At 40.3% G+C, this 27275-nt stretch overlaps 2 protein-coding genes across 6 annotated transcripts in view; one reads left to right on the top strand and one right to left on the bottom strand.

Moving 5' to 3' along the window:
• The window catches only part of LOC119481208 (serine/threonine-protein kinase pim-1-like), a 1020488-nt gene that overhangs the window by 400608 nt on the left and 592605 nt on the right, over positions 1-27275 (bottom strand). The window lies entirely within an intron of this gene.
• Positions 1-27275, top strand: part of pcxb (pyruvate carboxylase b) — a 370637-nt gene that overhangs the window by 288567 nt on the left and 54795 nt on the right. For all 3 annotated transcript variants that reach the window (XM_037757903.1, XM_037757905.1, XM_037757904.1), the window contains exons 15-18: positions 9150-9371; positions 18206-18362; positions 23007-23247; positions 25585-25752. In XM_037757903.1, the coding sequence (XP_037613831.1) occupies positions 9150-9371; positions 18206-18362; positions 23007-23247; positions 25585-25752 (788 nt within the window). The remainder of the gene's footprint in view (positions 1-9149; positions 9372-18205; positions 18363-23006; positions 23248-25584; positions 25753-27275) is intronic.

The raw sequence follows: 27275 nt of genomic DNA, 5'->3' as shown, positions 1-27275 counted from the left end.
AAAAGCACCCACCGGATGACAAATGGGCTGTCGAACAGTCCGATAGCTGTAGGCGGAAAGGGCCTTCCTAAATGGCTCAGTTTAGCACTCAGGGAGGAGAAGGGTTTTGGCCCGGAGTGCTCGGCTGAGCTGTGAGTACAGCGGCGGCGAGAGGGTGTAGTTCATTGTTTGCGAAGGCAGAACTTCTACGCTTCTCACCCTGCTCTGCACCAGCTCCCCTGGAGTCTCGCAGGAAAGGCCAACGGCCAAGCTGGGCTCTTTGATGAGCCTGTTGAGTCACTTGGAGTCTCTGGAGTTGAGCTCTGTTTTTTTTGTTTTTTTTCTCCACACTCGCTATAGTGTCTGAGTGAGGATAAACTAAGGCTGCAATATAAAAAAATTCTCATTTTAAAATAATCATTAGATGTGCTCAGTTTTACAGGTAAAATGCATTTAAAAAGTATTAAGATATATAGAAAAAGTAGCTTATTTCTAGGGCTGTCAATCAATTTAAATATACAATCACATTTTTTATCTGTTCAAAATGTACCTTAAAGGGAGATTTGTTAAGTCTTTAATACTACTATGCTTGCTTAATGCAACTGTATGTATAGGTTTATTATTGCAAATCAATTAACAACACAAAATAGTGACAAATATTGTCCAGAAACCCTCACAGGTACTGCATTTAGCATAAAGAATATGCTCAAATCATAACATGGCAAACTGCAGCCGAAAAGGGAACAACAGCTGTCAGTGTGTCAGTGTGCTGACTTGACTATGACTTGCCCCAAACTGCATGTGATTATCATAAAGTGGGCATGTCTGTAAAGGGGAGACTCGCGAGTACCCATAGAACCCATTTTCATTCACATATCTTGAGGTCAGAGGTTAAGCGACCCCTTTGAAAATGGCCATGACAGTTTTTCCTCGCCAAAATGTAGCGTAAGTTTGGAGCGTTATTTAGCTTCCTTCCTGACAAGCTAGTATGACCTGGTTGGCACCAATGGATTCCTTAGGTTTCTTTAGTTTCATATGATGCTTCACTCAAGCTTTAAAACTGAGCCCGCTACAACCTAAAAGTTGCGTTAATGCATTAAAGAAATTAGTGGCATTAAAATGAATTTGCATTAACACATTATCACGTTAATTTTGACAGCTCTTGACAACTTCTTTCTCTTGATGTCACAGCCTGTCTCTCTGGCCGTTTTGCAGTGATGCACTTTTTTTGTCCTTTTCCCACCGTGCTCCCAGGTTTATTTCTGTTAACTGGCATGAATTTTTTGCAGCTGCTTCTTTTCTGACAGCAACAAAACAGTCAGCTGTATCAATCTGACATGTTTATCAGCACCCTGTTCTGCCTCAGCACATACCCCGACGTGCCCGGTAAACACAAATTTATAACAAAATAATGTGAATAATATGAATCCTAATCAGGCATAACTAATCAAATCTGACATCTAAAAACTATGCACGGTGGAACGGAATGGAGTAGAATGGGACAATATAATCCGTGGTGTTTGGGTTCGTCTGCATGTGAGTGAGTGAGTCTCCGTGCTCACCCACCACTTGTCTACTTATGCAAATCTTGTGTTGACAGCTGTCATCGCCCGCCCCTCTTATTGCAGCAAGCACACGTGCATTTACTCTTGAAAATCTGGCACAGACACTGCACTGTACTGAGCAGGTACTCTATAGGTACCCATTGTGTACATGCGCCCCACTTACCTAGTGTAAGCAGCTGATGAAGTATGCAGCACAGGCACGCACAGAGGCATACCTAAAGCCTAGTAATGAGATTTGTAATGTGCTTATATCCTTTCTTTCATTCGACGGAGGGATTGGGAGAAGAGAGGGATTAGGCCTGTATTATCACACTCTGTGGATGGAGGGAGGGACAGCGGCATGGAAGGAGAAAGGGGTTATGAAAGGAGAGGAGAGGGTAGAGGAAATGATCATGTGGACATAGTGGCAGGCGGGGAGATATGGATAGATAAATTGATCGCGATAGATACATGAGGAATGAGCAACTCAGTAACGTAACTTAAAAAACAGAACGCTGGTCCCGAACACCGGTTTCCTGGTGGAAAGTCCTGTGTTTTTTGGATCCATCGCAATAGGTTTAGGTGACAAAACCACTTAGTTAGGTTAAGGAAAAGAGTAATGTTTGGCCTTAAAATAAGTACGCTAACTAAGTACAATACGTACGGAAACAACGTAACATTAGTACGGAAAACACTTCACAAACGTCACTAAAAACACACGTAACAAACATTACTAACGTGACTTATAAAACACCAGTCTCCTGATTGAAAGTCCTATGTTTGTTGGACCCATCCAGGAATCTACAATAACGGACACATTTACGTTTAGGCAACAACTCCACTTAGTTAGGTTAAGGAAAAACATCATGGTTACTTAAAATAAGTATGTAAACTAAGTAAAATACTTACAGAAACAACATCACATAAGTACGGAAAACAGGTGACAAACATCACTAATGTAACTTACAAAACAAAAACACGGGTCTCCTGGTTGAAAGACCTGTGTTTGTTGGACCCATACACCTCCCCTCCCGCCTGCCATAAGCAGTCTTTCTCACTTTTTATTCTACGTCATGGCGTATAAATGACAAACCAATAGCGAGAACGACATTCTTATTGCACTTTTCTGTCTTGCGCATTGTCGTGTCATTCATACGCCTTTTCGTGCAACCGGGCTGGAAAGAAGGAGGATGAGTAATGAGGACGATTACTGTGCACCACCCACAGAAAAGAGGAGCAAAGATCAGAATATTGTCATATCTCAAAACATCACATCTACGGATAAAGAGAACGAAAGAAGAAAACAATTATGGAGGAGTTCCCTCCACAGCGAGGAGAGAAAAGTGTTCCTGAAAGACAGGCCGAGGGTGTCCTGACAGAACATGTTAAGTGCTGAAAGGCCATTATTTTCTAATTAGGATTTGTAGTCTAAACCGTTCCCTGTGAAGGCTGATTGCCGGTGCCTCATCGATGGTGTAGAAGTACACCTTGTTCCAATTATTGTCAGGATTTATTTAATTGAGGACATCTAGAGGTTAATCACCAGATAGCTTTAGGAAGAATGACTAATAAAAATGACAGACTGCTCCCCTCCTCCCAGTTGTGCGCTGTATTTCCATTCCTAGGATTAAAGTAGAAGGGTAGTCCGTGGCACAATATGCAAAATCTGTGCACAAATGTCCTAATAATTCTCTGTTTCTAGCTTTTGATGCTTTCATTATCCAACTTCAAACAGAAAGGGCTGTATTTAATTTATTTCTGTTGCTTTTGTTTAGCTCCAAAACTCATTTCCAGGTAGCTTAAAAGGAGTCATAAAGAGTCTTAAATTTGGCTTTCTGAAAGCTCAAGATACTCTGGGTATGTGTGTGTACTGCGAGGTAACTTTTTTTTCTTCTTTGTTCTTAAAACAATTTCTTTGTTTGTTTTGCTTCACACCTCCCATACAGCTATGCGGAGGAAAATAAATTCTGTTCTTGAAAAGCACTGCCAGTCAAAAGCTTTTCAGCAGGCTGTATTTTAGCAGCAAGCAATAACTAAATGCAAATGTAATGTAAATACCATACTGCAGTATAAGAAAAGGATATATTTTGTGAATTCAGAATTATTGAACTTTTCTGTAGCCGACAACAGCCTGTATATTTCTCTTACATTAAGGCGCCCTGTCTATATGTACACAGATATTTTAAAAAGCTGATATTTTCCCCCTCCGTTTAAATAAAAGAAACCTGTCCACACAACCTTTGTTTTACAAAATATCTCCGTCCACATTCAGACGACTCAAAACGCTTCGCTCGCCGTAATATTTCATGTAACCACAAGTGAGATCGCAAGTTAAGGGTCAATAAATTTTGTTGCCACCCTTCTCCCTCCCTTTCCTTTGGCTTCATTACTGTCAGTTTGATAACAGTTATTGTTCGTGGGGGGATGGGATTCCTGGTCGTACTGCATGACTGTCAACGACTGTCTTTTTACATGCATAAATGAGGAAAGGGAGGTCATTCAGGTTTATATCCATCGCCCTTATGAGTGCTCCAAACCTCGCCTTCAATCCCCCAAAAACACATTCAATCACCATTCGGCCTCGACATGTTTAATGTGTTCCTGCTTCGGCCTCCTGTGACTGGATCATTTTTCAAATGTAAAATAATTAGTCCGAGCAGTGCTAACAAAGCGTCAAAAAGCCGGTAGTCCGTCATCTTTGTTATTGTTTCTGGAGCATGCTCATTACACAAAGCAACAATGGGCATGCACGAAATAAGGAGAGGACGTCATCGTCACCCAAACGCTTTGTTTTAAACGTCCACACCGATATAAAGTAACCAGAGATTTTAAAAAGCTGCACTTTAGAAGGCGTTTTCAAAAATATCCTCTTTTTTTTTACCCAAAACTCCGTTTGCGTGTGGACGAGAGGCCAAAACGTATAGGAAAATATCCATTTTTGAAAATATGTGTATCTGTTTTGACAGGGCCTAACACATCTATCTGCGTTTAACATGCACAGGCTTAATTGATTGGCTGCTCCAGCACACCTGTCGTTAATAAAGCACTGATTACTGCAGCAGCCCCACCAGGATCTGCCAATTAAAAGCTTCCTAAACAAAAAGATACGAGACATTTAACAGTCTTCTCGGGAGGCGGATGCCCGCTCAGGACAGCGACGAGGCGAGCCATTATTACTCTGAGATTGTCTCTTTACACAAATTGCAAATAAAGAAGTGCCTCTGAGCACTATAGCTCGCTCTATCTGGGCGTATTAGGTTGTGTTGTTGCGGAGCTGGAGGAGAGGAGAGGACGGGTGAAAAGAGGTATGAAATGACACCAGACTGAGAGATAGAAGAGTGAGGTGAGGGTAAAGTAGCTATAGGGAATGGGAATCGTGGAGCATTCTGGGGCGCAGCTCCATTTTTGGAGGTTATCGTACAGAGCTACGGTACACTATCATTATCTGTCAATCGTTCGTCATCAGCAATGTATAGATTACACGTGAAAGGCAAATACCCATATAAAGAGAAGCTGACAGAGGCAAACAGGAGATATATTACAAAACTGAAGTCGGTTAATGATATTGAGCCTTATGAATTAGGAGGATCTTGACAGTTCACTGATGTGTTTTGGAGTTAGCGAACACCTGTCAGCAGTTCAAAATATGTAAATCGTTGAAAGCCAATGTAAACGGGTAGGTAAAAAACATTAAGATCTACAAGCCAAATGTCATCTTCACAATCATCCGGACAAAGATAAGCTAGCTAATGTAATGCTAACAGCATACTAACAAAACGTTGTACTAATACGGCATATTTAATCTACCTGTATCTTGCAAAATGAAACCCATAACGTTAGCCTACCTTTGTGTCCGACTGTATACTATATGTACTACAATTCGGGTTTGAATCTTATTCATTGTGTAGTGTTTTGTGTGTGCAGTTTTTGACACTTGCAGTAAACAGCAAGCGGATGGCACTCTGACTCTTTATCCTCCGAAAATGGCCGACTCTCCGTCGGTGACATCACAGTCCTACTCCCTATAGGGGGTGGAAGTGTTTTAGATGCAAAGTAAAGTGTGTGTTTGTGTGTAAGTGGGTCAGTTGTTAAGCACAGCAACCACTTGGGACTTGTATCTCTTTACTGCTTTGTGTAGGATATTGCACGCACAAATCCACTCAAACACTGTGACTACATATCGCACGCATAGGCCATTGTTTAGTCACCGTATTCCCACTACAGATACCCTCATTTCCTCTATTGTGTCAGAGTGGTAAAAAAAACATAGAAAGCAAGTTTGTAAGGCTGCATGACTGTGAGAAATGGAAGGTGGACTTTGAGTATAAATCATTTTTCTGTGTGTGTGTGTGTAGGTGTGTGTAGGTGTGTGGCAGCGTTCCCCCAGTCCGCCTCTCTATTATGCACGGATCTTGATAAGTTCAAAGCGTCTGTATCTATTTGCCACGGCGGTGTGATTTCACCGAGCTCATCTAGCCTCCGCGAGCTCATTTTGTGCGGCTGTGCTAGTGTGTTCGCATGTGTGGACAAATGTATCCACATCAGTGTGTGTGTGTGTGTGTGTGTGTGTGTGTGTGTGTGTGTGTGTGTGTGTGTGTGTGTGTGTGTGTGTGTGTGTGTGTGTGTGTGTGTGTGTGTGTGTGTGTGTGTGTGTGTGTGTGTGTGTGTGTGTGTGTGGAGTTAATTTTGCTCATGCTGGCCTGAGAGACAATTATAGCAGAGATCATTTGTTTCCAGGGATGAGTTACAACAATAAAAGGTCAAGAGCGAATGTTTAGCTACGCAGAGAGAGAGTAGAGAGAGAGTAGAGAGAGAGAGAGAGAGGAAGTGAGATGGAGGAGGGCGACAGAGGGTTGGAGGACAACTAAGCAGGCAGATAGTACCTCATTAACTAGTCTAATTGATTGATTATTGTACACGCGGCAGCAAAAATAGATCCCAATTCCACTTCCAATATTTGAATGCCTCTGGTTGTACTCGAGTGTAATTGCCAGGCATGGAGAGGAAAGAGCGATGAGGGGTAGAGAGAAGGATTAGGATAAGAGGGTTGGTTATAGCAGCGCCCTTAGGGCAAGGTCTCTGCAATGTGTAACCTGTTTGTTTTTAAGACTACTTAGCTTTTATGAGCTGAAACTGCAAACATTTGTCTTGGGGATTCCACAGCCAGTGTTTATATTCCTCCTTGTGGAGGCTTTTAGCGGTACTGTATATGTCATTACAGTCTTGTAAGCTAACCAGAAACATTAATCCCAACATGTCCAACTGTCTTCATCCTGGGTTCCTCAGGGAGCGGAACCGACAAGGTCTCTGAAACACTCGTAATGGATATTGCGCCATGTGATTCACCTGTTTCTAGTTCATCTGCGAGCTTGCATTACTCTCATCTTATTTTTAGCTACGCCAGCAGCATGGCTCCATGGAAGGCGATGTTGATCCACCACTTAGGTCCATGGTATTATGTAGAAACATTCATGGTCTCCAGGGGATAAATCCTACTGGGTTTGGTGATCCCCTGACATTTTCTGTAGTGACCACCAGCAGGTCAAAATTTCCACTTAATCCATTAAAATATCTCAACATCAATTGGATGGATTGGCACTAATTTCTGTACAGATATTCATGGCCTCCAGAGGATGAATCATAAATACTTTCGTGATCACCTGACATTTTCTTTTTGTGCTACTGTGAGGTTCACATTTGTGATTTTGAGTGAAATATCTCAACAACTATTGGATGGACTGCCGTGAAATTTGGTACAGACAATCACGTGCCCAACGGGATGAATCCTAATGACTTTGGTGATCTCTTCACGTTTCCTCTAGCGCCATCATCATCAAGTCAAAATGTTATTTGTGGAATACCTTGGCTTATGACCAAGTACCTGAAAAACGAATGACGTTCCCATACATGCTTTGTGTTTAGTGCTAATTAGCAGCTGTTAGCGTGCAGTCACTACGATTGTGAACATGGTAAACATGATACTGGCAAAACATCAGCATGTTTGCATCGTCATTGTGATCATGTTAGCATACTGACGGTAGCATTAGCCAATCTCGGAACCCATCAGCTGTCGGTTTGACGAGGATTTAGCCTCTGAGGGCAAGGGACTATATTTCAGGGGTTCCGTTGTAGCCAGCAGGTATTCGGGCCAAGACTTCCTTTTCCGTACGTTGTTCATTGTTTACAGTCCGATTAGCATCTTGGGATGCAAGGCCGGAGTTGGAGTTGAGAGAAGACTGGATTGTTTCACAAGTAGCCAGTTAACAAGCTAATAAAAAGCTAATAAAAAGCTAAATCATTTCACAGACGATATCCGTTGGGTTCCAAGATTGCATTTCGATTTCAATGCGTTCAGCCTCTTTTTGTTGTTGCCTACAGATTCTACATCTAAATGCAGAATCTGTCCATGGAGATTAGCATTTAGCTTTAAGTACAGCCTCACAGCATGGCTGTATACCTTGGGCCTGGAGACGCTGCATATCCAGCAGACATGGTTTTTGGAGAGTTTTAAAGCTAATATTTTATATGGGAATATATAAAAACATTTCAACATGTCAAAAACCATGAGTATAAATATATCATTTCAATGTAATCCATCTGGAGCTGCCTCCACACTTTTGAAAATAGAATATAAACATATGCCATGCTTAAATTTACGACATCACGACAGCTCTCTGAGTGCTGGTGTAAATTTGGGACCTAAAAACAGGGTTGCAGGCCAGATAAGGCTGAGAAATTAGAGATGCGTGAAAAGTGCAATAGCAACCATCCCGGAACCGGTTTGCCTTCAGGTAGCAGCCATACAGTACCAAGCTCAGTCAACATGGATATCTTGTTTCACTAAACAGTAGCTGCTTACTTTATATAGAAAACCATGGCCATATGAGTCACTGTCAGCAGGAGAAATCCATTTTTACAAATCGGTGGGTGGTGTGTCTAATAAGCCGGCTGCTGGGCTTATAGTCCTGTGTTCTTTTTCTAGTTGATCTGCATGAGCTGAGGGCGATTGGAGCGGCAATGAGAGGAGGCCGCGTCCACCTCATTAGCAGAAGTTATGACAAGCGCCGGACTTACATGAGTTTACCTGCTCGCCTGGCGTCTTGTTAAATTGGTGTGTCTTGCCAGACACTTAAGCAGCGTCTGAAGTCAGTACACAGCTTAAATTGGATAAATAAAGGGCTACTCGAATATGTCCACTTATTCAAAACATATGGAAACTCCTGTTGTAGCTGTAATTTTAGTTCTGTGGTTTGTGAAAGCTACTTTATTTTTTCTATTAATCTATCAATCCATCTTCAGTGAATGTATGGACTAATCATTAGAAAATATATGAGTAATTGTGCATGGTGAAGTTTGGTTGAACATTTTTAAAGTAGTCTCCCAGCATCTGATAGGCCTATGTCACACGCCCAGTCAGGAAACAGAAGGAATTTCCAGCGACTGGAACTCAGCTGGGAACTAGCTGGAATCCGGCTGGGATCCGGTTGGCAATAGGCTGGGAGGGGCAATTCTGGGTGGCTGCATCTGTAAGCACCAACTTATTTCCCTTTCATTAGCCCTCTGTATCACTCTCCACATTCATTTTTTTCTTTTCCCTATCTTTCTCTCTCCCTCTTTCTCTAATAGGTGACCCCCCGATTGGTTTCCGTGACGTGTTGCTGCGTGACGGTCCCGAGGGATTCGCCAAGGCTGTCCGCGCACACCAAGGTCTGTTGCTAATGGACACCACCTTCAGGGATGCCCACCAGTCGCTCCTTGCGACTCGGGTTCGGACCCACGACTTGAAGAAGATCTCGCCGTTCGTCAGCCACAACTTCAACAACCTTTTCAGCCTGGAGAACTGGGGAGGTGAGTTTTTGTGTGCTGAATGTTTGGCTAGCTGTTTCCAGTCTTTAGGCAAAGCTAACTGCTTTATTTTTTAGCATACAGACATTAAATCAGTCTTACATATGCACAACAGACTAAAGCAACACCACTATATGGCACTCTGAAAATTCATAATAACTGAGGAAATACCCATAATATGTGATCTCAAAGCAGTCATGTAAGGTAGGCATGAATCCCCTCTTCCGATGGTTATCATGTTAATTAAACTCTTTGTGTATGTGCCCCCACATTCTAATGCGTCTGAACAGCCATGCCTGTTCTCTCCATTCTCTTCCCACTCTTGCTGAAGATCTGCTCCAATCTCTCATTGATGACAGTGATTGTACCTCTTTGTTTTTTCCCGTTCGAGCTGTGGAAATCATGTGCCATTGAAAACATATCTCAAGCCTCCATCTCCTCTCCCGCAAGTCAGTCTTCAGCGAGTTCCCTCAATAGACAATGATTGTACCTTTTTGCCTGCTCTTGAATGAATAGAGAAAATCACGCGTTATTGAAACATCTTGAGGCATGAACAGTCCAACAGTGTCCCCGCATAATATGCAATTACTCTGAAATTGGCCACAGAACAAAAAAAAAAACGACGCGCCTCATGTTTGAAACAGTCGGCGACGAGACCAATTATCAACACTCCTTGATAATGGTTCTATGTGAAGTGCAATTGTTATGAACTGGTTTCAAAGAGTAAATTCAGTTTTCCCGTTTGAACACTTAGGACACGCACGTTTGTGGAAGAGATATGCCCAGTGAACCTCTTGAGGTTGAAACGTTTAATTTAATGCTCAATTATAGTAAACCGCTCGGAGTGATTGGGCTCATATTACTTGGAGTGCTTTCAGTAAGATCACAAGAGCAAACATAAGAACTAAACAACAAACGCTTGAAGTAAAAAGGGTTTCTGTTTCATTGACAGTGCTCATCGTAAGATGATTCGGCAAAGTGAGAAAAAAACAAGACACTCCAGTGAAACCCTTTCTGAGATTAAATTCCTCCTGGTAGCCAACCAGTTAGAGGAAGACAATATATTTCATTACTGTGGGAGAGCACTTTGAGCTCATCTCACATTAAGCAACTGTCTACTCATCTCATGTTTGAGCAGCTAAAAAGGTTATAGAAAAAGTAAAACATTGAGGAGATATTTGGATAGCAACGGCTTAAACGCTTCCCCGACTGCCGTCTTCCAGTAAATCGTAATGTTATTACGAGGCTGACCAGAGAAAGATGATATGAATTCAACTTAGCCGTGTTTGAGCAGTTACATTAAAAGTAAATCTTTGAAGAGAGACTCGCAGTGAACTCAGGAAATTGTTGAAATAGGTGCAAGGGAAGCCCCTTCTCTCTGCATGTCTCATTATACAGTGTGTGCCGGTTCTGAGAGGGGAAAATGCTTTCATTAAGGGACATGAACGCTTTTTAAAACAGTTCATTATCATATTTTTGAAGACTTAACCAATTTGTGCCCGCAAATGAAAGTTTTCTCTTGGCTTGCTGAAGCATAAATGTGGAGACATTTTCAAAATTGGTCAAAGCGTTTGGTTGAGAAGTAAGTTTTTCTTATCATACTATATCATAGTATTTTCACTTTACTCTTTTATGCATGTCTCTAAATGTACTTACACAGAAATAGAAATAACAGCTAGGGACAAAGTCAACAAAGCTGGACGAATAAAGGTTTGGAATAGACAGAACCGTCACAGTACACAAGTAGTGAAAAAATAGTTATATATATATATATGTATATATATATATATATATACATATATATATATATATAAAAAGCACCAATGACTAACAACATAAGAAATAAAATAAAAATGTCTATATACAAGTAGAGTGTTCTTTAAGTGTACACAATACAAATAGTGCAAAAAATAAATACTGAATGGATATATGTACTATATACAGTATGTACTTGATGATTATGTATAGTATGTACATGTATACATGTCAATATACTGTATGTACAACATGTAGGATTCATATGATATGTAGATATTTAAAAAAGTTTGTGCATTTAATATTTTTTCTATAATTACAGCAGCAGCAGTGGATATATTGGTGTTAGAGGGTTATTGACAGTGTATGACTGATTTAAGTGTTCATCAGAGTGATGGCCTGTGAGAGGAATATCTAGTATTTGGGTAAATGGGACAAATTTTTTTGCAGTATGCTCCCTAAAATATTTAGGAAAAAACAGTAGTCCCACGTGCCCAAAGACTATATATAGTATGATAAGTAAATGTCTGTATCTGAGAAACTACAAGGAGAACAATCATGTATTTGGTGTCTATGAACTCAGAACAAGTTGAATATCAAAGATATTCACACATATGTAGTGTAAAAATATATTTCATATGGAAAATATTTAACGTTTTTCCTCATTTTTCAAAAAACCTGACTTTGACTATAAAAGTGTGATTTTTCATTTTTCATGTGCTGTTAGATATTTTACCAAAGTATGTCCAAATTTCAAGACTTTTGGCCAATCAGAACAAATGTTGCGTCATTTTTCCTTATCATACTAAATATAGTCTTTGGGCACTTATACATCCACCCTTTTTCAGCTCACACCCATATTAAGATGTTGTTTACCATCGTTGATAATCATGCAAAAAATGCAATCTCACTTTTGGCTTTACATCTGAGGATCCTACCACTCTCCTGCAGCGTCTCACTGGGTTTCTACACGGTCCAATGGGGAGATCGTTTAGGCTTTCAAAATGATACTGATAAATCTCCTTTTAGAGAACAGGAAGCTTGCAGCACATCACACATGTCTACACGTCTTACTGATGAAAGAGCACAAACTGAGCTCTCTATCAGGTTTCTCTGACTATTTCTCTGGGCTTCATTAGTGTAGAAAACAGGAAACTGTGCAAAAAACAGTCAATAAAACCTGATAGAAAGCACCCTTTGAGACCATTTTGTGGTGGAGCATTCAAGATATTAATTTACTGGGAGCTTCCTGTTTTTTCTAAAATGTGATTTATCATGGTTTTTGAAAGCCTAAACTGTTGGTACATTGAGCTGTTTGAAAGCCAGAGAGAAGCAGTGGGGTAAGATTTTCAAAACTAAAACTATTGCTGGCTTGCTATTATACTTCAATATGAATGATGATAAAGATACATTTAATAAGGTTAGGGCAAAAACAATGAACATGTCCTTTTAAACATTTTCTAGTAAGATCACATAATGTCATCACTTTCTTTTTAAGAGTTCAACTGACTATTTTCTTCTGTACAACATATACTTATTCTTAACTGAGCTGACAATGTGTTAAACATTCTTAAAGAGGAGCTGTTATACTTATTTTTAGGTGCATAGTTGTACTTTGGGTTTCTATTAGAACATGTTTACATGTTTTAATGTGAAAAAAAAGCTTTAATTTTCTCATACCGGCTGTGCTGCAGCACCTCAACCCACTCTGTTGTGATTGGTTAACCGAACCAAACTCTTCAGGCTCCGCTCTAACTAGCTTAAGGCGCGCCAAATTAGCCGTTATGCAAATATGTTACTTGGTGACATCACCACGTTACAGAAGAAAAGGCAGGACTTCAAGCGAGGCGTTTCAGGCAGTTCATGAGCAGTGTTTCTGTCCGGGAGAGTGACTCCCTTTGGCGTGGACTTTGTAACCTTGCTGATCTTTTACATGCACAAAAAACTAAATAACACACTAAAGGAAAGGGGAAAAGCACAAAAGCATACAGTATAATGTTCCCTTTAATGTGGGTATTTGCTGCAGTAAAAGCTCAGAGTAAACACTGTAGAATAATCTCCTTCTAAACTCTCTCATAATGTTTGAATTGCTGTGGGAGTCGAGTTTTGAAATCTTCCGTCAATGAAAGCCCTTGAAGTTTACACAGTCTTCTGTCTTCATAAAAAAGTCAGACAAAGTGAATAAATGCTCGTCTCTCACCCATTTACACGACGACAGCAAGAGCACATCATTGAAATCTAATGTAAAACAGGAGTCAGACGTTTAAACACCTCCCTGACATGATGATTCTGTAATGGGCTGATATTATGAGCTGAGGAGCATCACATTGTCTCTCTCTGTTAAGAAAAGTTGCAGAGAGAGAGAATGAGTGAATCATCGAAGAGAAATGCAATATGCTAGTGGATCCTCTTGAGGCGTCAGTAGTTCCTGCATGAGTTAGAGAGCACAGTATAGTACTTTTTCATAATTGTTTAAACTCTTAAAGGCAGAATAAATTCTATAAAGAGACATATATCCCCCCCGAGTTCTTCCTGCCACTTTACTGTATAATAATGTGCTTTCTGTGCATATTAATATTTTGATGTTAATTTGACTAGTTAAATAGGAAACAACAAAGCATTTAGAAAACAGAGTGATGCATCTGCCGCCAAGCATTTTAACATATCTTTTCTCATGGCAATAGAAGTTAATTTCAGTTGGTTGTTTTTGCTTTTCTTACACACAAAAACAGTCTGTATTCTCACTTATTTTTATAGAAGTTAGACTAAGCCAAACTAATGTCTATCTTTCAAAAAGTGTTTGTTTTATTCAGCTTTTCTTGATTTTATATTTTTATTTTGTGGGTTATACTTTTATTTTTCCTTGTTTTATCGTTTTCTCTGACTCTTTCCATTTTGAAGTTTTAGCCCCAATCAGACACATCATCAGCTGTTATTTTCTTGGACTTTATAAGGTTCCTCCGGAGAGCCACACAAGACATTATATTTTCACAGGATGAGTAATACAGTGCTGCAGGGATGACATATTTTTGTAGGCCAACCTGGAAGTTAGCCTCATACTGGTTCCATCGACAAAAAGCCAATGAGATTTTTCCTTTCGATTATTGTAAAAAATAAACTCTTGGACAAACAAATGTTCATGATACTTACACATTTTGTTCAGTAAGATAATCTCAACAATTCATGATTTTTGAAGCGTAAATGCAATCGTCAGAGGTAAAAAGCTAACCTTTGGCTATAAAGGAACTACACCACGGTCACATGACTTCACGTCGCAACCACTAAGCTAAAGGCGAACTAGTGTTCGACCTGACGTTTAGTAGTCTCATTTAGCCGCTTGTTAGCAACCGCCTTTTTTAAAGGTACAGTGTGTAGGATTTGGCAACATCTAGTGGTGTGGTTGCAGATTGCAACCAACTGAGGACCCGCTCCCTATGTAGACATGAAGGGCTCATTCTAAGCTAACAAAAGCACAACGATTCTATATTTCAGTTGATTATACTTTATACTTTACTACATTATATTTCTGCTAAAAGATCCCCCTAATGCTACACACTGTTCCTTTAAGACACGTAAAAGCTTCAACTTCACGAGTGGGATAGTTACCGACATATTTTATGTCGTAGAACAAAACATTAAAATCTCTTCAGCTTGTGTTAACCACAGACCATATTTCAAGCATCTAACCAAAAACCCATTCAAAAAAACAATATACTTCGAGACGAGGGATCCAGAAGTGCTCAAATGCACTCATTTCCGGGTTTTAGGACTCATTCCTGCAACACTCTATACTCCCCTTGAGGAGTAAACTTCATGAGCAAAATCATAGGAATGAATATTGTAATCTTTTACAGTATGTCAGGATAATGTGTGAATATACTGTTAAATATCCTCCATTCATTCAGCTTCCAATACCCAAAGATTCACGAGTAGCCAGCCACGCTCTCGCCTGATATTGATTCAGGTTGTGAAACACAAATTAGACTACCGTGATGCTGCTGCAGTAAAAAGTTCAGCTGTTTCTGTGGCACACACTGTCCCACAAGGACAGCTTGTAATTGTACCTTTTAAACAGCTCCTCATAAATCACTCAATGGCCATAGGAGGAATAAGTACCTTGCCTCCTCTCTGGATAGGAAGTCCCTATAGAACACACTTCCATTACAAAGTGATCACAGATAGAGAATATTACACTCGACTGTGCTTGAATCACTTCACCAATATAAATCACTAAAGATGACCATGCGTGTTGAACGTTGTTAACCCTGACACATTGTCCCTATGCAAGAATGTTTTTTTTTGCACAAAGTGGTCTGAGATAGAGAAAACAGTATTGCTTTCACATGTTTCAGCTGCTTAGAGGCCGAATGAATCATTGAAGAGATTAAGCCTGCGAAAGCCCTTTAAGGATTAAGTCCTGATATAGCGTTCTTCCCAACACCATGCAAGATACAGTAATATGAATTGGGTCATATAATGTATCTATATGGTTCCTCACATCTATTTCACAGTCTGCAAATTTATCTGATGGTAAAGCGGCGGATTGTTAATTGCTGTGCATGATCGTGTTGCTGCGTGCCCTGCAGTTGTATGATCAGTGTTTCGGTGTATGTTTTCATGTGAGCTGTTCCTTAGTTCAGACTGTGGACACACAAAAAGCACACAAGGCCTTGACCAGCACAGGCAGCGACAGCAAATCAGCCAGTCCAGAGCGATTAGCTGGAATCGCAGAGACATAAAAATTGATCTGACAGGATAAACTGTCTGATGCATCAGGGCCGTAATTGCACACTTAAGCAAAAATGCTGATAACTGCAGAGAGTGTGTGCGTGCGCGTGTGTGCGTGCGTGTGTCTCAACAATTCAAATTATAGATATTAATAATTTTTATTCATCATGGGCTGTCCTTTATTGGCTCAAGAGGTACAAGTTTTATAGAACTTTATTTTCCCACCCGGGGAAATTTCGATGTAGTAAAGAGTTTGTCAATATGAGACAGTACAAAGTGTTTTATTATTGAGTTCTATATAAAATTTACAGTACTCTTAACTAACATACCTACAGAAGATGTTACAGGCACATATATTCCCACAACACCTGTTCCAGGTGACAATTTTTCCCCAAAATAAGTCGTTTTTTTTGTCTCTTCTTTCTTTGAAGAGGACCTATTATGCTTTATTCCCTTTCCTTTAGTGTGTTGTATAGTTTCTTGTGCATGTAAAAGGTCTGCAAATTACAAAGCCCACCACGCCAAAGGGAGTTACTCACCCCCACAGAAACACTGCTCCTGAACTGCCTGAAACGCCTTGCTCGATGTCCCGCCTTTTCTTCCGTAACATCGTGATGTCACCAAGTAACACATTTGCATAATACCCGCTATAAAGGCAACCCAAATTAGCCTTGAGGCTCAAGGTGCGATTCATGCAGTTATAAGATGCACTTCGGATTGCTGTCCAAACAAAGATTACAGAGATCCAAAGTGTTAAAACGATAAATAACATTTAATTTGAAAGCAAAGTATATTTTGTACAACAGCCCCAACAACTTTCTTATAAATCAAAACAAACAAAAAAAAGGTTTGATAAATAAGCTGATGGACTGAAGATTCAGTGTGGTCCAAAACTGTATATTACCGCGCTCCCTGGGGCCCATCAGAGCTCTAGCTCCCTGCCCTAATATAAAAGTGGTAAAGGGGAAACATGGGAAAAAGCGGATTAACCCAAGGCAAAGCTCCATATTGGATTTCCATAGTTAAATATAATGATAAACCCGTTTACTAAAGCACAAATAATTTAATAAACTAAATATCTAATCGGGCAACAAAGATCCAATTTACCATATTCTGAAATGAGGAAATTTGGCTCCTACACCCGCCTAGCGGCTAGTTTGGCACAACAAAGCTAGTTAAAGCGGAGCTGGAGCAGAGTCCGAAAAGTTTGGTGCGGTTGACCAATCACAACAGGGTGGGCCAGCTGACTAATTAGAGCAGACTGGGGAGGAGGAGCTCAAACAGAGTGTTTCAGACAGAGGGTGAAAAGAGGTGCTGCAGCACAGCCGGTATGAGAAAAGTAAAGCGTTTTTTTAACATTAAAGCATGTAAACGTGTTCCAGTAAAAACCTAAAATAATAACACCTGAAAATGAGCGTAATAGGTCCTCTTTAAACATCACATCGGGTGTTGAATACATTGTTGGTAATTGTAGGCTTTACATAACAGGCGCGTTTCCATCTTTTCTCCCTGATTTATTTCAGCTCATCTTCATGACAGATTGTAGGCTGCCTATCTTCCCAGTGCTCGTGCCTAATGTTCTGATATGTGGGGCCAGCTGTCAGTCTTCATTCCTGTTATCAAATTATTAGAGTAAATTCTGCAGTGCCCGATGAATTCCTCGCTCCGCACCACATTTTGATATCTCACATGCTATAATACATTAATACTGATATGTTTAACATCAGATGGGATTGCTTGGAGACATTTTCTGCTCCAAACCAGCAGTTTAAGAGATGCTGACGTAGGCTGGAATCCAAATCGGGCGGGGGGTGAAAATAAGAATTGATAAGGAGGAGGGTTTCCAGACCAGGGCATTCCTGCTCCTCCCAGAGTACAGGAGCAAGCACTCGTGCTTAGTATTCTCTCCATGTCCAAATGTATGAATGCTCAGAAAATGAAATTTAATGATGACAGTGTTGGATCAGCAGAAAACCACTGGGGGCTTCAATATTTCTGGCTGATATGATAAACGGGTATGAGATTCGCTAATCTACTCCCCCAAGAAAGGGAAATGAGAGATTGCTATCTGTTTTTTTCACCTCTCCCACTGAAACATTTCTTATATTTTAAAGTGACTTTAGAATGAAATGATGAAAGTGTTAGAATGAACAATGAATGTGCAAGTATCATCAGACATTTCATCTGAGCATCCATTAGTGTGCATTATGTGTGTGTTTGCGGGTTATGTGATAAGTTTGAAATATTAGTTTTTGAGTCTGAAATTGAGATCAAAGTTAGGATGACGGATGAGTCTTCAGATGACAGCTGAAATAAACTGCCACCCCTCTGCGTGTGTGTGCGTGTGTGTGTAGGTGCTACCTTTGATGTGGCCATGCGCTTCCTGTCCGAGTGCCCATGGAAGAGACTCCAGGAGCTGAGAGCTTTGATCCCAAACGTTCCTTTCCAGATGCTGCTGAGAGGGGCCAACGCCGTTGGCTACACCAACTACCCCGACAACGCTGTCTTTAAGTGAGTCACTCCTAAACACACACACACACAGTTTAACCTTCCATTTTTTTCATCTTAATTCAATTATTAAACAATCAAATGTTTAAGAGATAACATGCATAACACCAAGAGTCTTATTATGAATATACCATCTCGATCTCATAGGAAGGTGTATGAATAGCACGACAAAACCACTCAGTTAGGTTTAGGAAAAACGTGATGGTTGGACTTGAAATAAGTACGTAAACAAAGTAAAATATGTACAGAAACAACATAACATAAGTATGGAAAACATGTACAAATGTGACTAACGTAACTAACGTAACTTCCAAATCAAAACACTCGAACACCGGTCTCCTGCGTTTGTTGGACCCATCCACCTCCACTCCCACCTGCCTTAAGCAGTCTTTCTCACGTTTTATTCTCTGTCACTAGCTCTGAGTGTAGTTTATTTACGCGGATGCATTTCCATTGCAGTCAGTACAGATTACTTGCCGTACAAATGACATGCCAAAAGCAAGAATGACGTTTTTATTGCACACTAAAGACCTCGCGACTTATCATGTCATTCATACGGCTTTTTGTGCAACCTTGCTGGATTATGCACACATTCTTTAGTCTTCACTTACAAATCCACACACTATCTCCAATAATGCTGCGGAAAGGAATACAATGACACACAGAAAACAGGGCTGTAAATATGTAGTCTATACAAACACTAGCTTAATCTGCATTGTTTAATGTATGCATTGAATACTACAGACTCTAAGTGTGCTCAGTAAATGGATGGTAAATAGACTTTCTTTTATATAGCGCTTTTCTAGTCTCCGACCACTTAAAGCACTTTACATTACATGTCAGCATTCACCCATTCACACACTGATGGCAGAGGCTGCTAAGGTGCCAACTTTGCCCATCAGGATCTAATCTAAATACTCATTCACACACCGATGGCTATGCCTTTGGGAGCAATTAGGGGTTAAGTGTCTTGCTCAAGGACACATCGACATGTGACCGGAGCAGCCGGGGATCGAACTACCTGGCTGGTGGTTCCGATTGGTGGACAACCTGCTCTACCCTCTGAGCCACAGCCGCCTGTATGGTACAGTCTACTTAATGTTATTATTTTTTTAAATTAACCTTTATTTTACCAGGATATTTCCCATTGAGATTCAAAATTACTTTTCCAAGGGGAGTCCTGTCCAAGGCGGCAGCATAAAAATGTTTCACATAAAATAACAAACAACAGATTTTAAAAAAAAAACAGCAAAAAAGTTAAAACCAACAAGATAAGAAATTTCGAATAAAAGAAACAAGCAACAGAAACAGCAAATTGCATCAAACAAAAAATTGATCAATTTGAATAAGATTTTGTTGAAGCCAGCTGCTGCTCCCCCTGCTTTATCGTCTGTCATCAACTAAATACATATTTTTGTGTCTGTGTAAATTATTGCCATCTGTGAATAATTACATGAACAATTCAGCAAAGCAATATAAAATGAATAACTCCCAACAGAATACTAAACACCTTAAACAACAATACACACAAGCCCAACATAGAAGACCTTCTACAGACCAAAACAATGTGTAGTCTGAAGCTACAGCTGACAACAGCTACTCTTCTTACAAAACACAACTTATTAAGCTTCAAAAGTAACGTTAAGCCGAATATTGTCATTTTTATATTTGTTCATTAAAGGTGTTATTGATAACCCTGATAACATTTAGACACTAGTTGTCTCCCTCCCCTGTTCCATTGCATTCACTTCACGACAAATGGTTGCCGGTCACTTACCGTTAAACTCAGCCTTTTATCCGGGTTTTTTTCACATTAACTGGCAACTTGATCGCTGACGACACAGAGATACCACATGACACCAACGTCGTTATACTATTGATTCACAAGCCTTGTTAGAAGTGAGAACCAAACTTCTGATATCTTCTACAGAGATAAACAAAACATTAATTTTGGACCCATTAAATAATTTTAAATGATTAATTCACAATCATAATAATTTCTTTTAGGAAAAGCCATATTTGGCACCTTTCTAAAAGCTCTGTGGATATACTACTCTTTTAAAAATATCCTTCTAAATAAGAATGTTATCTATAAGACCTTTAAAGAAATTGTAAATTTGAATAATGTACATATTTTTAATCTGAAGGTAATATGTTGAGTTGTCATTTTGATGACATTTGATTTATGGCAAAATGTATTTAAAAAGCCAGGTCGCTAAGATAGAGCTTCCTTCATACAGGATTCCTTTCTTATATAAACTGGGTCTGTTGATATTGTGTGTGTGTGGATGTGTACATAACAATTGGTTACATGATCATAATGGCTGCTGTTGTTGTCTAGTGTGATGTAAGTCCATATTGGCTGGACACCATGGGGTGCAGGATACTTAAATCAATCAATCCAATCATCCTTGTAAATTAAATACTTTATTTTTTCTCTTTCCTCTCAAGTTCACCTACAAAAGGCTTTCAATTATGTAATATGTGTTGTAATATGTAGTGGAGTAAAAAGTACAATATTAACCTCTGAGATGTAGTGGAATAGAAGTATAAAGTAGCATAAAGTGGAAATACTAAGTAAAGTACAAGTCCCTCAAAATTATACTTAGGTACAGTACTTGAGTAAATTTAGTTAGTTACATTCCTCCACTGAAAATCAGGTTTTATGCTGTTAAAACACATGTGAATAATAACTATTGACAACTGTGGGGTGGCATACATTGTTGAAGTTCCGGCAACTACTGTAAGTCTGAAAAACTTACAGTGCAAACTATGGCATAAAAAAGAAACATGATTCTTCAGTGTACTTCAGTTGGTTTATGGGTTTTTGTGAAGGAAGAGACTCCCAGCGGCTGGAAGTTGGCTGGCAACCAGCTGGCAGCCGGCTGGGAGGGGGGAATTCTAGGTGGCTTCATCTGTATATTCCAACAATTTGTCTCTATTTCTACGTAGCACGAAGCTGACACAGCTGCTTTTTCTCTAAATATATCTAAATGGATATACTGTACAGTCGCTACTCACAAACCACACAAATGACACACACATTTAATCAGGTCAATGTGGTTGATGTTTTCCTGTTGCCTCCTACCATGCTCAGTGAGTTCCACACACACACACACGCACACACATCATTGATACAGACGTACACCAGTAATGTCTTTAGGGCTATAAATACTCCTGTGTCTACACACATGCATACACACGCCTCTAACACTTTTCCAAATGGATTCACAAGCTACCTCGATGATGTGGATGACTCATGTGTACACACACTTGCATGCAGTGCCACAGACGAGGACACACACATGCACGGTGTAATTCCCCTCACCTCAAATAAATTAGCAGCGACTTTATGACTAATGCAGCTGTCCCCTCGTCCCTCCCTTCCCATTGAATCACACACATGGAGACCTCCCCTATCCTCCCTGTTTTTTCGCTCCCCCCCTCTCCTATCATATAGTCATTATTTATCCCCACTCTTCTAACTCCCTTTTTATGCCGCCATTCATCTCTCCGCATTACACACTTCTTTCCCTCTTTTTTTTAAACTCCCTCTCCCTTTTATCCCGACTGCTCTTCATCTCTCCCTCTCCCACCCTCTCACTCTCGGCGTCCCGTAGGGGGAGCGCCATCGAAAATTTGCACATGATTGTGATTAATGGCTTTGATCTGCTGGCCCGGCTCTCTCTCTCTCTCTCTCTCTCCCCCTCCTCCCTTTTTATCCGTCACTCTCTCACCCCCTCGGCGTTTTCAGCGCAGCAGCCCGCAGCCAAGTGGCCCAAGTGTCTTCATTAACTAAATCAAGTCAAAGTGTAATTTCAATTTCATTTAATTGATTTAAAGCGCGTGTCACAGGGTCTCAGTACAGTACATTCTGCGGCAAGTAGGGATGTACATTTTTTAAATATCTAAAATGGCTTGTTGATGGCTAAGTAGATATTTTTGTCACTTTATGTGACGGGAAAACTTCCTGACACACATGATTCACATAATGATTCCATCAGCTCTCAGATATGTCGGACTGTTTTTGATTGGGTGCCAAGCGGCGCCCACTAGACCACATTGTAGTACTAAATAAATGCTGGACACGCAGTCGCCGGACTGGTAATCCTCTCGTGGCGCAACATTAAATGTGTCTGTTTATTTGCCAAAACAAAAGCTCTGAGCGCGTGTAAACATTGCATTCACAGTAACACAGCCACAGTAAGCACTCACCCCAGTTATGATAAACCTGATTAAGACACTGAGGCCAAGGCAATAATAGGAGGGATTTACCACTAGCAGCTCGGATAATGAGGCGGGTATACATTTCTCTCCAGTCATTGTGGGCTCCCGCAGGCTGTGTAAGCTCACTTTTCATGGAAATAGTGAGGATGTTGTATTATCGCAGGTACAGCGATATTTATGAGTGGCGATATGGAGATGGATATAAACAGCTTATCCCAACCCCGGATGTGCGCTATTATCTGGGAGACACTGTGCATGGAGACAAACTCATTATATGTGTGAGAGAGATTGTGTGAACATCTTGCAGTGTACTGTAAGTCTCGGCAGTCTCCCTAACCTTTTCTATTTCTGTCTCCGTGGATTTTATGAACACGACTATGTGTGCTCTTGGCTAACATCACTCGTGTTCTCCTCCTCCAGGTTCTGCGAGGTGGCCAAGGAGAACGGCATGGACATCTTCCGCGTGTTCGATTCCCTGAACTACTTGCCAAACATGCTGCTGGGCATGGAGGCTGCCGGAGCAGCAGGTGGCGTAGTGGAGGCTGCCATCTCGTACACGGGCGACGTCTCCGACCCGATGAGGCAGAAGTACTCTCTGGACTACTACGTGAACCTGGCCGACGAGCTGGTCAAAGCCGGAACCCACATCCTCTGCATCAAGGTGAGGAACTAAAAATGGGATTTTAGTGTTTTCAGTGAGAGTTGTTTGAGGCTAAGTGTTCTACAATAAGCCAATGTTTTCCTTCCCTCTGATCATCTAAATATTTTGGCACTTATTGTTTGCTTCTGGGTGGAAATCCCTGCCCATCTGCCACCAGAATAACATAGAACCAGCTGGAAAGAGTCTTTGAAAGTACTTTTTCACTCAGGCTTGTATATGCAGTCTTTTACACATGTATTTCATCATAATCACAGCCTACTCTAACCACCAGCTAAACTTTGGCCTGTATAAGTAGTCTAGTAAGTATAAGTAGCATTTGGATGCCAACTTTCTTGTATTCGGTTGATTTAAGCGGTGAAACGCCATTGGCTTGGCTTTAAATTGACTTGATGAAATTCCTGATGCAATTACCATTATTTAATCATGTAAGCAAGCTGCCGTGTGTGGCTACTTGTACTGCAACAACTACCACTACTACTTCTATTTATTTTACAATTGTCACTCTTGGTGCTACTTCGACTGAAATGCCAGAATGTTAGGGTTGTTCAGCTAAATACAAAAAAACGATTAACCATAGTTAATCATGATTAATCGCAAATTAATCGCAATCGTTCAAAATGTACCTTAAAGGGAGATTTGTCAAGTATTTAATACTCTTATCAACATGGGAGTGGGAAAATATGCTTGCTTTATGTGAATGTATGTATATATTTATTATTGGAAATCAATTAACAACACAAAACAATGACAAATATTATCCAGAAACCCTCACAGGTACTGCATTTAGCATAAAAAATGTGCTCAAATCATAACATGACCCAACAGGCAACAACAGCTGTCAGTGTGTCAGTGTGCTGACTTGACTATGACTTGCCCCAAAACTGCATGTGATTATCATAAAGTGGGCATGTCTGTAAAGGGGAGACTCATGGGTACCCATAGAACCCATTTTCATTTACATATCTTGAGATCAGAGGTCAAAGGACCCCTTTGAAAATGGCCATGCTAGTTTTTCCTTGCCAAAATTTATCGTAAGTTTGGAGCGTTATTTAGCCTCCTCCACAACAAGCTAGTATGACATGGTTGGTACCAATGGATTCATTAGGTTTTCTAGTTTCTTATGATGTATCTTCACTCTAGCTTTAAAACTGAGCCCACTGCAACCTAAAAATTGCAAGTTGCGTTAATGCATTAAAAAAATGAGTGGCGTTACAGCCCTAGTTTTAAGTCATAAAGACATCAGATGTATGTTTCCCTGATCTGTGTTAGAAACGGGTCCCAGATCTCTGTATGTCCATTTTCCCACTTATTCTGTATATCAGTCGTTCATAAGAGGCACATTCTGATAGGGCTGTGAACCACTCAGAGTAGGTCAGGTTGTTCCCCCACGTCCAGTGCCTCAGTCTGACCCTCTAAGCTGTAGTGAGAGCAACCAGCCGCTGGGCATTCTTCCCACCTATTCTCTCATTTCCTTTTAGGCTATTCAAGAGCCATAGAGCAGGGTAATTCAGGTTGTTACTAATCTTTTCCATGACCCTCTGCCAATAGGTGGCTAGGCTAGGATAATTGAGGAACATATGGACAATATCCCCTTGTTCCATTTGGCATCGGCAGCAGAGGTGCGAATGACTCAGTCCTGCCCTACTCATTCTCACAGGTGTCCAGTAGAGCCTGTTGAGTATTTTAAATTGAATAAGTTTAGACCTGACATCTCTCATTGGATGAACACAGCCGAAGTTTTTCCGACTCGCTCCCATTGAAATGACTTGTATATTTGAGCCTCTTATCTAAATGAATAGACTGATAATACTCATATTGAATTAATTTCTTTATTCAAGCATGACAGAATATTTTCAAATGTGAAATGATAAACTCCCGCTCTACCACGGCGCGAACCATCACACACACAGCAGTGGCAATCTCATAAAAGGCCCGCGCAGCTAATGAGGTTAACTTTTAAAAGAGGAAATGAGCATGAATTATAACTTCATGGAGCGCAATGATCACCAAAGGGAGCGCAACTAAACATCTAAGCTCTGTCTGTGAATTTTCTGTTAATATCAATTAAGCTTCATACATTATAATCATCCTCACAGGAGTGAGTCTGTGTAAAACCTCCACTTTTGTCATTATTTTATTATCAGTTATCATTTTCCAGTGCATATTGAGTAGTTTTTTAGTAACTCTTTTGTACACTTGTCTCGAATTATCTAAACATATTTTCAGGAAGAACATTTGATTTGAATGATTCGTGTCAGACTTCATATTTAATTTTTTCTTCAACCCTTTTATCCTCCTCCTCCCTTCATCTCCTCCTCAATCTCTCTGTATTTCCAGGATATGGCCGGCCTGCTGAAGCCACAGGCCAGTAAGCTTCTGATCGGCTCTCTGAGAGACCGCTTCCCAGATGTACCCATCCATGTGCACACACATGACACAGCTGGGGCCGGTGTCGCCGCCATGCTGGCTTGTGCTGAGGCTGGAGCTGACGTAGTGGATGTGGCTGTGAGTATTCATCACGTTTGTTTTCTACAGATGCCACGTGTTACTAACAGACAAGGTTGCTTTGGATGTCTTGATAATAAAGTTTCATATTATGTATGTGTATAAAACAACATTACTTTAAAAGCCTCTGAAAGGTTTGGGATGTGTACTGTATTTGTTATCATAAAACAATCTAATAATCGTGTTTTTCTACTTACTTATAAAAGTTATGGAAAGTGAGAACTGCCTTTCATGTTACTTACCAGTACCACTATATACATTACCTTTCAAGGCAGCTGGATTCTCATGATGTCACGAGATCATGCAAAAATCCATCTCGTCAGGCTTCAAGTAATACATTTGTGTCCTGCAAGCCAGACCACAGACGAATCAGCGTCTTGTGAGGAGCTACTGGTAGCTAGGGGTCGTGGCTTAGGTCGACACAACGTGGAGCGACTGTTCATTTTAAACAACAATGGCGGCTCCTGAAGAGGTTAGCGTAGTTACTGCAAATAGCATCAGTTATATCAGAAATGGAGAGTATTTTTTCAATGAAAGAAGAGCAAAGAACGACACTGGAGGCGATGTTTTCGCTCTTCTCCCGACTGGCTTCGGCAAGAGTTTGATTGACAGATGGTTCATCCAATCACCTGCCAAGTATTTTTTTTTAAAAGTGCCTGCCCTTTTCCAAACAGTTTCCAATGATGGCTGCTCAGATGTACAGTCACCTGGAATAATTATTTCGAGGTCTAGGTCCACCCACAGGTTATCCTAACATCTCAAACAAACATTTTCTACCAGTTGCTGCAAGTTGTTTGCATTGTGAAATGTCACTGAAACAATGATGGAACAACTGTTGAAGCCAGGAATTTTTCTCTTACTGTGTTCACTGACGCATGCTGCCTGCATTGGGAGTTTCATTAAAACAATTGGCTGCTATTTGCAGTTTTTTGGCTGTTCTGCTGTTCAGTTTTTTGTAGCATTATATGAAAGAATCAACTGTCCAGTAGTATTTATCGGTCGTTTTGGTCATAGTCGACTAAAATTTCTTTAATCGATTTGTTTTTTATGCTTTTTTCATGCTGAATTTCCAAGAAACATGAGCACATCTCTAAAACACAAGATTTAAAGTGGTGCTTTTGTGTGATTATTTCTAGAAAAACTCACAAAGCTGTCGATTAAATCAACTAATCGGTTAGTCTACAAGGGATTTCTTTGGTCAAGGACAACCCCAGTATCGGTCCCATTGGTTTACTTGGTTGAACTTTGTCTTTTTACTCTGTCAAGATATAAAACATTTATGCTGAAATACACAAATAAAATGCAGGGAAGATATCCAAGACCTAAGGTCCCTTTTGATGGGAAATTGCTAGTTTTGTGCTTTCTTCCAATAAATCCGTATATATAAAGCATATATGCATACATTTTGGATGAATGTACACAAATGTGCACACAGATTTGCTTTTGCTTCATGTATATAAAGTCTAGGCTGTGGACCCACATAACACACTTTTACAATGATGAAGGCTTTTAGTCCAACAGGA

This window comes from Sebastes umbrosus, chromosome 22, assembly GCF_015220745.1.
Source record: "Sebastes umbrosus isolate fSebUmb1 chromosome 22, fSebUmb1.pri, whole genome shotgun sequence".
NCBI lineage: Eukaryota > Metazoa > Chordata > Actinopteri > Perciformes > Sebastidae > Sebastes > Sebastes umbrosus.
The sequence above is the reverse complement of the archived record's forward strand: the minus strand, read 5'-3'. Positions and strand labels throughout refer to the sequence as shown.